Below are 11,764 nucleotides of genomic sequence, written 5' to 3'. Positions count from 1 at the left end.
TGCCCTCCCCCAGCGTGGCTGCTGCCATGGGCTGAGGTTTGGTGGCCGTTTCCACTGAGGGCACCCACGTCACCTGCGGGCAGCGTGGCTGGGAGCTGGGGGGGTCCCCAGGGCTTGGACTGCCCCAGGCAGAGCAGCGGGGGGTGGTCCTGCCCCTCTGCGCGGCCCTGGGGCTCACGCCAGGGTGCTGGGTCCAGTGCAAGGGGCTGGGATGTACTGGGGGGTGTCCAGCAAGGCCTGGGATGGTGGCAAAGGACCACAACGTCCCCTTGCGTGGCCCCATGTGGCCGCGGAGGCTCAGGGACTCCTCACGGTGACAGGAGGGGACACAGAGGCTGGGGGGCCTCGTGGTCCCGCTGCCCCAGCCCCGCTCTCGGGCCTCCCCCGGCCCCCGCTGCAACGGCAGCTGACGGTCCCAAGCCATCCCCGCGCCCTCGCCCCTGGGACACTCCCTGGGGGCTTGGCCACCGTGCGCAGGAGGGGGTGAGGGAGCTGCTGGCGATGACCCCATGCCCCCCCCTGCGCCCCCTCCCCCAGGCTGGAGCTGCCCTTTGCCTGGTTACCCCATCCCCGGCAGCGCGCGAGGGGGCCAGCTCAGCACCCCCCGCCAGGAACCGGGCAGCTGGTTACAGACAAATACTTTATTGACTCCGTAGCCTGAGAAAAGGGTCTGGGATTTCACGGGAAACGCCGGTCCCAGTCCCAACGGCTTCAGAAGGAAAGCTCTGGGCTGGGGCGCTTGGCCCCCGGGAGGGGCCGGCCCCTCCACGCCACCCAGGCGGAGGCATCACCCACCAGCGATACCGTCACACCGTCACTGGGATCGACGGGGGGGGTCTCTACCTGGGCTGGGATGACCAGTTTGGCCACTACAGGCTGTGCCGGAGCACCAGACCCACCGTCACCGCGCCACCGTAAGGCATCAACCATCCCCGCATCCTCCCGGGCTTGGCAGGAGGCAGCGTCATCCCTTGGGGACACGGGGTCAACGTGTCTGCCACCGTCACCTCCTCACGGCTGCGGTCCAGGCATGCGCCGCAATCCCGGGGGGACGGGATTGCGAGAAACCAGGCCCGAGGAGCAGTGGGACGTCGTGGTGTGTCGTCCCCAAGGAGCAGCTTTGACGCCGCCGTCCCTCCCGCGGGGCAGGGGGGTGGCCGGGCACCTCTCGGCGCTGAGGGTTACAGCAGGACGCGGCACGCGCATTTCCTCGGTGCCCAAAACGCGCTGCCCGCAGCAGCCCACCAGGACCTCGCGAAGGGCCAGGAATGAAAAATCCGAGCAGCAAACCGGTTCCTCGCGCTCCCCGCCGGGAGAGGGACAGAGACACAGTGACATCAAATAATTACATCAAGCAACTCAATGGAAAAAAAAAACCCAAACAAACAAAACACACACAGACACACAGAAAACTAAACTCAAAAAGAGTTCTAACCGCTGCTCCGTTTGGTCTGCACGGCGATGCCCCCAGGAATGATTTTCCTCTCTCTGTCTGTACACGATTCCATGCCACCAGGAATGGTTTCCTCTCTCTGTACCCAGCAGCGCACGTGACGCACGCGGGGCTCTGGCCCGTGGACGCGAGCAGTTGGGAGCGATTCCTGGGGAGGCCGGAGCCGCACCTGGGCTGGTTGCCGTCGCTCGCCGGGCTCCGCTGACCCGCGGGCCCCTTGGGCAGGTCTCACTCCGCGAGACGTTTGAGGTAGTTCGCAGAACTAGTCTTCACACAGGATTAGTTACAGTGGGATTTCGCACGTGAGTCCGTTTGGAGAGTTGGGGGGGGGTTTGGAGAGTGGGGAGGAGGGGGGGGTTCCTTCCGCAGCCGACGCGCCTGAGCCCCCCAGGAGGGGTCCTGGCGCCGACCGCCGCTGCCGCGGCGCAGGGGTAATCTCACCCCTGAGTTATGTCTAAAGTGACTCTCCATCTGTGCAGGCTGGTCCTGAGGGAGTTCGCTCTCGCGGGCGTTCCCGGCTGTCGCGGGACGACCCCCTTGGGGAAGGAGCGCCGCTGGCAGCTCGGAAACGCCCGCGGCGCAAGCCGAAAACGTCGCGCTGCGATTTGTTCGAGGTCTCTCCTAACGCAAGGCTCGGGTGTTCCCCGCCTGATCCAGCAGGTTTCCTCAGGAGAGCGAGTTACTCAACAAGCGTGGCCAGGACGCGGTGGGGTCTCGGAGATGCCGCGCTCTCTTCATCCGGCGTCTTGGGTCAAGAAATTTTGTCAGTGAGGCGAAAAGCTCCTTGGGAATCCCGCCTGGCTCGCCAGCTTCATTCCCTTCTCTCTGTGTCCTCTTCGCCGGTGTCGCTGGATTTCCAGACGCGAGGGGGGGGGTCAGCTCCGACAGCAAATAACGGGTGAGCTCGACGGCTGTTGGCGATTCCTCTCGCTGGGCTGCAGGGTTTGTACCCGGTAACCTCCCAGCAAGGTCAGCCTGAAAAAACTTCACGCGTCAGCCAGCGGACGCGAGAGTCCGAGGAATGATAAAGCATTTTGGATCACCGGAGGCTTCTGTCGTGGCGGTATCCAACCTTTTGATTCCTTCTACAATTCAGGAAAGCTCCTAAAATCCAGCGGACAGACGGTTTCGCAGCCCCAGCGCCCCCGCCATGTGCAAAAATCCACGCTCGCGCAGTTTCTCTCAACAGTTGGGATCCCTCCCGTCGTCATTTCTCTGTCACCCCCGAAACCACCGCCCTATTTCCCAGTCTAACCACAGGCTGGGCGGCTCTCCCACCCCAGTCCTGGCAGTTCCTGTCCGGCGGTCCGAGTTCTCCGGGACCAACCGGGAGCACGTTTGCTGGAACTCCTTTGCCTGCGTTGGCCGCATTTTTCTCGGATGCCTGCGCCGCTGAGCGAGGAGCCTCCGGGCTTGCCCGCGGTTGGGGCTGCCGGGGCGCTGGCGCGACGGTGGCGGGCTGTTGCAGGGCGGCCAGGGCTTTCTGGCGCTCGTGTATTTTCTGGTGGCGCGAGAGGTGAGTCCTGCGGGTGAAGCGTTTCTTGCAGGCGGTGCAGCAATACGGCCTGTCCTGCGAGTGGATCTGCAGGTGCCGCTGGAGGGAAGAGGTGCAAGAGAGAATCTTTTTGCAATGGCTGCACTTCAGCAAAGGCTTCCTAGGAGATTTGGGACTCTGCTGTCGGGAGAAACACGTGCTGGACAGGCTCCCTCTGTCCGGTTCCTCCTTGGCCTGGCCCAGCCAGGCCCCCCCAGCGTACGTCCCGTTGCTCAGACTGTTGGCACCTCCACAGAAAGCCCCGTAGAACTTCCTCCTCGGCCGGATCCTCAGCTCTGGGTGGACGTTCCCCCAGACCTTGGCCCCAAAGGCCCTGTCTTTTATGTGGATGCTCTGGTGAAGGTCCAGGTGGCTTTTGTCGGCGAAGCTGATCTCGCACATGGTGCATTCGTAGGGCCCCTCTTTGGCGTGGCTCCGCTGGTGGATGATGAGGTTGATTTTCAGGCGGAAGCGCTTCCCGCACTCGGTGCAGGGGTGCGACCACTCGCGCACGTCGCCACGCCGACAGTTGCCCATCAGCAGCCTGCTGCTTGGACATCTGCTCGGCTTCTTCTTGCTCTTGGCCTTGCCCTGCTCACTTTTGGGGCACTTCTGGATCTCTGGGCTGGGAGAGGGTGCGGAAACCTCTTGCAACGCCTCAGGCTCCTCTTCCTTCACCTTGACGTTTTCAGGAGGAGAAGCCCCTTCACGCGCTGCTTCACTTCCCAGTAAAAAGCCTTTCTCTGGAACGGAACGCAGGCACTGGTCATTCACCCTCCCAGGATAAACCCAGGTTGTGGTTTATCCAAAGCACCGAGCAGGCTTTTAGCAATAAAGGAGCTACCAACAAATCACGGAATCACGGGATTTTTCAGAGCTGGAAGGGACCTCTAGAGATCACCTCGTCCCACCCCCCTGCTAAAGCAGGATTGCCCAGAGCACGTCACTCAGGGCTGCGTCCAGGCGGGGCTTGAAAGTCTCCAGAGAAGGGGACTCCACACCCTCCCTGGGCAGCCTGTCCCAGGGCTCTGTCACCCTCACTGTAAAGAAGTTTTTTCCTCATATTTGATGGGAACTTCCTATGTTCCAGCTTGTGCCCGTTACCCCTCGTCCTGTCACTGGGAACCACCGAAAAGAGTCTGGCTCCATCCTCCTTCAACCCACCCTTTAGGTACTTGTCAACGTTCATAAGGTCTCCCCTCGGCCTTCTCTTCTCCAGGCTGAAGAGTCCCAGCTCTCTCAGCCTTCCCTCATCAGGGAGATGCTCCAACCCCTCCATCATCTTCGTTGCCCTGCGCTGGACTCTCTCCAGCAGTTCCCCGTCCCTCTTGAACTGGGGAGCCCAGAACTGGACACAGTACTCCAGTTGTGGCCTCACCAGTGCAGAGTAGAGGGGGAGGATGACCTCCCTCGACCTGCTGGCCACACTCTTCCCTACGCAGCCCAGAATTCCGTTGGCCTTCTTGGCGACAAGGGCACGTTGCTGCCTCACGGATAATTGACTGTCTACCAAGACCCCCAGATCCTTTTCTTCAGAGCCGCTTTCCAGCAGGTCCACCCCTAACCTATGCTGGTGCCTGACGTTCTTCCTCCCCAGGTGCAGGACCCTGTGCTTGTCCTTGTTGAACCTCCTGAGGTTCTTCTCTGCCCTTGCTGAGGTCAAGGTAGATGACATCTGCTGCTCTGCCCTCGTCCAGCCAACCAGTTATAACGTCCTAGAAGGCTATGAGATTGGTCAAGCATGATTCACCCTTGGTAAATCCATGTTGACCACTTCCACTAACTTCCTGCTCTTGAACGTGCTTGGATATGACATCCCGAACGAGTCGCTGAATCTGGGAACGCGGTTTGGAAAGGCGCGGGTGCCACCACAGCGTCCTGCCCACCTGCCCTGAGCAACCCAACGTGGTCTCAGGGGGCAGATCTCTTGCTCCCAGGAAGAACCAGGCTGTGGTTTGCTGCGGGGCCATCAGGGCCGGTGGCGCAAAGGGATCCACCTCTAGAACCAGGGCACCACCGACGGCCACGAGGTGTAGCCGGAAAAAAGGTCATTGAAGAGCGACAGACTGCGGTACTTCAGGCTCTTCGCTTCTGCTAAGCTTGGGACTACGCCGGCAAACGCCAAACGTTGCGGGAGAACCATCTCCCGCGGGGGCTGTGCAACGCCGAGGGCTGTGGCGAGCTCTCCACACCCCGCTGTGGCCCATTTGGCCGGCGTAAGCCATGCCCACAACCCGTGCCCTTTAACTGCGCACCAGTGCCAGGCACGGGCTCCGAGTCCCTGGACGAGGAAGCGCTCTGCGCATCGGCTTGACAAAACGTCAGGACCGGAACAGAGGGTGTCTGCAGGCGGCCGTGCCCCTTCCTACGCCCTCTGCTCCCCACGGAGAAGAGGGCCGTGCCACGGGAAGCCACCTGAGCTCGAGGCCAGCCCTACCGTAACGCAGCGGAGCTGGAGGCAGGAAGCGTGCCGCTGCTGCCAGCTCTCCCCCCGTTTCTGAGAGAAGGAACCCCAACCGTTGTTCTTTCTGCAGAGACGATAGGGTCGAAACACCCACCGCCAGCCCCTTCCCTTGCTCGGTGCCAGAAGAGAGGCCTCCAGGTTTCTTCTCCTTCCCCGTTTCAAGCAGGGTAGCGAGTTGCTTCCTGCCTGCGGGGCCCCGTGGCCCCCCTGCGCCGGGTTACTCACGGCTGCCAGGCTCGGCCGGGTCCTCTTCCACCTCTTCCTCGGGCTGATCCTCCCTGCGCAGCTCCCCTTTTTGCGCGCTCAGGGACATGACGTTCATCACCAGGATGGGGAGTTCCGCTGGCAGAGAGGAGCAATTTTTAGCAACTTTTTTTAACGCGGGAGCTCACGCCTTCCTGCTTTGGTGTGATGCTCGCCCAAGGCGTGTTGGGAGCGTGCCGAAGAGCCAGAGGGAGCTACGGCTCAAGAAGCCATGACATGTTGCGCCAGGGGAGGTTTAGGATGGATATGAGGAAAAATTTCTCCAGGGAAAGGATTGTCGAGCATTGGAAGAGGCTGCCCAGGGCAGTGGGGGAGTCGCCATCCCTGGGGGGATTTAAAAGCCGGGCCAACGTGGTGCTGAGGGACGTGGGGTAGTGGTGGGCTCAGCAGGGCTGGGCTAACGGTTGGACTCCACGATCCTCAAGGTTCTTTCCAACCTCAGTGATTCTACGGAAAGCACGTGAGGTGTTAGAAGGAACCGGAGTGAAGCCACACACGAGGACCAAAAGCAGAGAGAGGGCTGGGAGGAAAGTCACCAAGGTGCTGCGTGCTGTCACCTCTGTAGAGCAACCTCATCCCTCCCAAACCCTCCCCAGCAACTCTACAGGCAGTATTCCTTGCGTTCAGGACCTGGAACCCCGTCCGTTTTCCCTGGAAGCACGGTGACCTGCCATGCTGTGTCCCACAGACACTGCTGGGAGACCTTCCTGACAGAGCTGGGACAGGAACGGCCCGGGAAAGCAAGTCCTCCCGGCACCGACGTAAGTTACCTGTGTCAGCTTCCGTGGAGACTTTATCTTCTCCCAAAGCCTTTTCCTTCTGGTCCATCTCTTCTGGTGTCCGCGGGGACTTCTGACCGTCTGGGACGCTTGTCTGCAGGGGCTCCTGATCGCCTGGGACGCCTGTTTGGGGGGACTCCTGATCGTCTCCCACCTGTGCTTGCGGGGACTCCTGACAATCTCGGATGTCTGTCTGCAGGGGCTCCTGCCCGTCTCCGATACGTGTCAGCGGGGGTTCCTGACCGTCTTTGCCGCAGAGCTCTTCATCCCTCTCCATCCAGGACAGGACGTCAGGCTTGGAGACATCACCGCCTGCTCACGGGGCAGAGGAGCATCGTGTTTTACCAGGAACCGGCTGCACCTTTATTCCGTCAAACTCTCAAGGTGCCCCTTCCCTCCCTAACCCCAGGGCTAGCAGCGGTACGGACAGACACACAGAAATTATCCGTGCTCCAACAGGAAAGGCGGTGCTGCTGTCTTGGCCCCGTGGCAGGGCCCAGCCAGGAGCGCAGCTGCAGCTCAAGTCCAGAGAAGACCTAAATAGCAGCACACGAACTAAAATATCAAAGGAGAGGGACGGCCTCTGCCTACGTAACGTCTTTTTCCTCTCTACCCGTCAGCACTCGACAAACCAACCCCCGAACACACGCTCGGGGCTCGTGACACTCGTGGGTGACGCTTCCCGAGGGACTGAGCCTGCCCTGCCTCTGCGCCCCCCCCGCCCCCCACCGCTCACCTGGGGCTTCTTTAGCCCCCAACTCCTCAGTCCTGCAGCAAAGAGCCCACGCAATTCTTCTCCTCTTGCCTCTGTCAGGGTCTGCCTGGCCCTTTCCAGCGTCTCCGACCTTCTAGCCCAGCCTTCGCGCTCTTTAACCATTGATTCTTCCAGCTGTCCCATGCCATGCCCCAAGGCTCTCCTGACCTCCTGACCAGCGGAGCTGCTCCCGCCTCCTCCTCCCACCCCAGATTCCCAGGTTCCTCACTTCCCACCACGTCTCCTCTCTCAACCAAGGCACCAGGAGTGTTTTTGGAAGCCCTAGGGCTCACGCACGGCATCGGGTGAAGAAGGATTGCCCAACTGCACAGAAAGAGGACTGGAAGGGATCACAAGAGGTCCATCCCACCGCTCCAGACTCCATCCCAGCCCCTCCTGACAGGCTTTGTCTGGTTTTCTCCACAGGATTCATCTGACCAAGCACAAACGTTCCTCTTGGAAGAAAGATTCCAGGTACTCCGTGGAGGTTTAGTCAACGCAGTCAACAAACCCTCAGAGCAGTTCATTCCCAACACGGACACTGCTGGGAGATGTCCTGACAAAGCCGAGACAGGAGCTGCCACCTCCTCCTGGCACCCCCGACTTACCTGTGTCAGCTTCCACAGGGAATTCGTCTTCTCCCAAAGCCTCTTTCATCTGGTCCGTCTCTTCTGGTGCCCCCGGGAGCTCCTGATCGTCTCCGACACCGGTCAGTAGGAGCTCCTGACCGTCTCGGACACAGAGCTCTTCATCCCTCTCGATCCGGGACAGGATGTCAGGCTTGGACACGGCATAGTCTGCTCGCGGGGCGGAGGAGCAGAGGACAGCGTGGTTAATTAGGAAACTGGCTGCCCCTTCATTAGGTCGAACTCCCAAACGTTTCCGAGCACCCGTTCTCTGAGCACCCCTTCTCTCCCTGACCCCGGAGCCTGCAGCAGTACCGACAGACGCAAACGTATTACTCGTACGGAAACACGGAAAAACTGTGACGTCGGTTCCTTGGTCCTGTGTTGGGACTCGCCCATGAGCTGCAGCTCAAGTACAGAGAGTATCTAAATAACAGAACGTGACCTAAAATCTTAAAGGAAAGAGGAAGGTCTGTCTTTAACATTTTCCTCCCGTTTCGCCTTTAGCAGTGATTTGAAAAGCAACTCTTCCGAGCCATCGCTCCGGAGCAGGGACAGAAACCAACCTGCTCCGTAGAGATGTCGGTGCCAGGCGGGACCAGGAGGGGAACACGTTTGTTCTGTTTCTACAAAATATTACCGAGAAAAGCGAAGCCTCAACGTGAGCAGCTGCACAGACCAGCGCGGTACGAGTCACGCCAAAGAAACGGCTTTTGGTGGGGAATGTCTTACAGCCCAAATCACCCAAGAACGTCAGGTGGCCTCAGAAAGACCGAGCGTGATTCGGTCAGTTCTTTAGGCAGGTACATGGAAACGTCCCTGTCGCTTCCCAGAGGGGCTTTAACAGACAGAAAAACAAGTTCAAGGTGCGATTATCAGACTTCACCCAGAGAATTCCTGAACTGTGCTGGAAGATGGTTCCCTGACCCTGGAATCCACTTACATCGTCGTCAGGAACAGCATCTCACGTGGATATTTTGTATAATTGATATTGTTCGTACTGTTATCGCCACTATTATTTCCTACAGCCATCTCTTACAGACATTGCTCATTCCTTACAAGCAGGGAGGAGGGAAAATACGTGGGTCTGACTGCCAGGAGGGGTTCTGCTGGCGATGGGCCTCCAGCCCCACCGAACCAGGCCGTGGGTCGGGGTCCAGCCCTCCCCGCCGGCGCGGCGCAGCCCCTGTGCCTTACCCAAGGAGATCAGCATCTCGTAGTTCCCCCTCATCACGGCCCGGTACAGATCCTTCTGCCAGCGGTCCAGCCTCTCCCACTCCTGCTCGTTGAAGTACACCGAAATGTCATCGAAGGTGATCGGTACCTGGAATCACAAGTATGACGCGCTCGGTGACTCCTGGTGCGCTTGGGTAACGAAAACAGGCGCGTGCAAGTCAGCGCTTGGCTTTGGTTGCCGGAGCTCCGGGCAGGCACAGAGCAAAGCGTGTCTGGCCACATCAGGGCTTGCGAGCACCGGCAGCCCAGAACCCCCCCGCAGCCTGGGCTGCATCCCCAGCAGCGTGGGCAGCAGGGCGAGGGGGGGATTCTGCCCCTCTGCTCCGCTCTGGGGAGACCCCCCTGCAGTGCTGCCTCCAGCGCTGGGGCCTCAGCACAGGAGAGACACGGAGCTGTTGGAGCGGGGCCAGAGGAGGCCCCGGAGCTGCTGGGAGGGCTGGAGCCCCTCTGCTGTGGGGACAGGCTGAGAGAGCTGGGGGGGTTCAGCCTGGAGAAGAGAAGGCTCCGCGGAGACCTTCCAGCCCCTTCCAGGCCCTCGAGGGGCTCCAGGAAAGCTGGGGAGGGACTCTGGAGCAGGGAGGGGAGCCATGGGACGAGGGGGAAGGGTTTTCCACTGACAGAGGGGAGACTGAGATGAGATGTGAGGCAGAAATTCTTGGCTGTGAGGGGGGTGAGCCCCTGGCCCAGGTTGCCCAGAGAAGCTGTGGCTGCCCCATCCCTGGAGGGGTTCAAGGGCAGGTTGGACGGGGCTTGGAGCCACCTGGGCTGGTGGGAGGTGTCCCTGCCCAGGGCAGGGGGTGGCACTGGATGATCTTTAAGGTCCCTTCCCACCCAAATCAGTCTGTGGTTCCAAGTCCAAGCCTCGCAGGCACTCAGCCCCCGAGCCCACTGCTAAAATCCCTCCGGCATTCCCTAAACCCCATGGTTTAGGTGGTTTTGGTGGTGGCACCGGTGCTTCCAGGGGCCGGGCCAGATGCCATTACCTTGGGGACCTCTCCCCGAGATCCGGGGGGCAGCCGCAGGATCCAGAAGTTCCTGTTCTTCAGGAGATTCTCCACGTTGTCCAGCCGCTGCTGGAGGTGCCCGTAGTCCTGCAGGAGGTTGCCCAGGGCGGCCAGGTTGTTGCCCAGCTCCCCGACCAGGTTCTCGCAGGCCAGCAGCCTCCGCTCGGCTTTTTCCGTCCGGCTCCGCAGCTCCTGCAGCTGCTGGGCCTCCACCTGCCCCGCCGTGGCCCGTGGCCCCATGGCCTTGCGCCGGGGGGTGCCTGAGACCTGGGGGGGGGTGTGAAAAAGAGACGTCAAGCGCAGCAGGGGGAGGCCCAAGGGACCCCCACATCCCACAGGGGATAGGCCAGACGCCGGCTGCAACCACCCCCATCCCTCAGGACCCTTGGGAGACTCCCCCCACCTCCATCCAGACCCCACGACCAGCATCCTTGGGGTGCCCCCCAGGGCCCCCTGTCCCCCAGGGCCCGGCACCCCAAGGGGACCCCCGACCTCAGGGTGTCCACCGGCCCCACCTCCCCCATCCCCCCAAGGGGATTCCCCCCCCCAACCCCAAGATGTCCCCAATCCCCCCTCCCCCAGCACCCCAAAAGGACCCCCCACTCAGCTCCGGGGTGTCCCCAGCCCCCCTGAACCGGCACCCCAAGGGGACTCTGTCCCCGAAGTGTCCCCCATCCCTCAGGACCGTCCCCCCATGAGGACCCCCAGACCCCTGTCCCCCCAGGGACTGTCCCCCCAAGGGGACCCCCGGCCCCAGGGTGTCCCCTGGCCCCACCTCCCCCATTCCCCCAAGGGACCCCCCCCCGGCATCCCCGGCGTGTCCCCAGGCCCCTCCCGCCCGGCACCCCAAGGGGACCCCCTCCTTGTCCCCGAATTGCCCCACAGCCCCCCCGAAGGGACCCTCCCCCTCAACCCCGGGGTGTCCCCAGCCCCCCTGAACCGGCAGCCACCAAGGGGACCCCCCCCCCGCCCCTCATCCCCGGGGTGTCGCCAACCCACCCTCCCCCGGCACCGTAAAGGGACACCCCCCCCCTCGTCCCCAGGGTGTCCCCACCCTCCCTGAACCACCCCAAAGGGACCCCCCTCCCCTCATCCCCGGGGGGGTCCCCAGCCCCCCACCCCGTCCCTCAGAACCGGCACCCCGGAGACACTCCCCCCCCCCCCCAGCGCCTCCCTCCCCCGGGCCGCGGGCCGCAGCCTCGGCGACCGGCGGGGCCCGTACCGCCGCCGTGCCCGGGCAGACCCCGGCGGGGGGAGACTCCCGCCCCCCGCGGGCCCGGTCCTGGCCCTCACCTGAGGGGGGCCCCGGCGGGACATGGCCGCCGCCGCCGCCGCCACCGGGCCCGCGCGCCCCGCGGCCGCGCCGCCCGCCGGGCCGTGAGGGGGCGCTGCAGGAGGGGGCGGGGCCGGGCGCGCGGCGGGGGCGCCCCCTGGCGGCCGGGAGGAGGCGCGGCGGGGCCGGCGAGCGCCGGTGACACCCCGGGGCCACCGGGGCCACCCCCACCCCCCCCGGTACCCCACCGAGCGCTCCCACAGCCCGGGACACCGCTGAATGTCCCGAACCCCCGGGGCCACCGATCTGCAGAAAAGCCGGTGCCACCGACCCCGCACCCCATTGATTGTCCTGGTCCCTTGGTGCCACCAACCCGG

The 11,764-nt window shown here is 62.6% G+C and overlaps 1 protein-coding gene across 1 annotated transcript; it reads right to left on the bottom strand.

The window, feature by feature from the left end:
* Positions 1-736: 736 nt before the first annotated feature.
* On the bottom strand, positions 737-11,497 carry LOC134510933 (zinc finger protein 777-like). The gene is made up of 7 exons (XM_063324147.1): positions 11,408-11,497; positions 10,094-10,381; positions 9,072-9,198; positions 7,857-8,045; positions 6,486-6,806; positions 5,677-5,793; positions 737-3,730 (listed from the first exon to the last, which is right to left on the bottom strand). The coding sequence occupies exons 1-7, from the start codon at positions 11,429-11,431 to the stop codon at positions 2,661-2,663; spliced, it is 2,136 nt and encodes a 711-aa protein (XP_063180217.1). The 5' UTR covers positions 11,432-11,497; the 3' UTR covers positions 737-2,660.
* Positions 11,498-11,764: the final 267 nt, after the last annotated feature.

The sequence above is a fragment of the Chroicocephalus ridibundus genome, chromosome 2, assembly GCF_963924245.1.
Source record: "Chroicocephalus ridibundus chromosome 2, bChrRid1.1, whole genome shotgun sequence".
NCBI lineage: Eukaryota > Metazoa > Chordata > Aves > Charadriiformes > Laridae > Chroicocephalus > Chroicocephalus ridibundus.
Note: the sequence above shows the minus strand (reverse complement) of the source record. Positions and strands in the feature narration are given on the sequence as shown.

Bases quoted from the DNA above. Each gene is read 5' to 3' on its own strand.
- LOC134510933 (XM_063324147.1), bottom strand. From the start codon at position 11,431: ATGTCCCGCCGGGGCCCCCCTCAG. The intron at 9,199-10,093 runs GTAATGGCATCT...TTGTGATTCCAG, and splicing joins CTCGGGGAGAGGTCCCCAAG to GTACCGATCACCTTCGATGA. The intron at 8,046-9,071 runs GTAAGGCACAGG...CCCCGCGAGCAG, and splicing joins CGAGATGCTGATCTCCTTGG to ACTATGCCGTGTCCAAGCCT.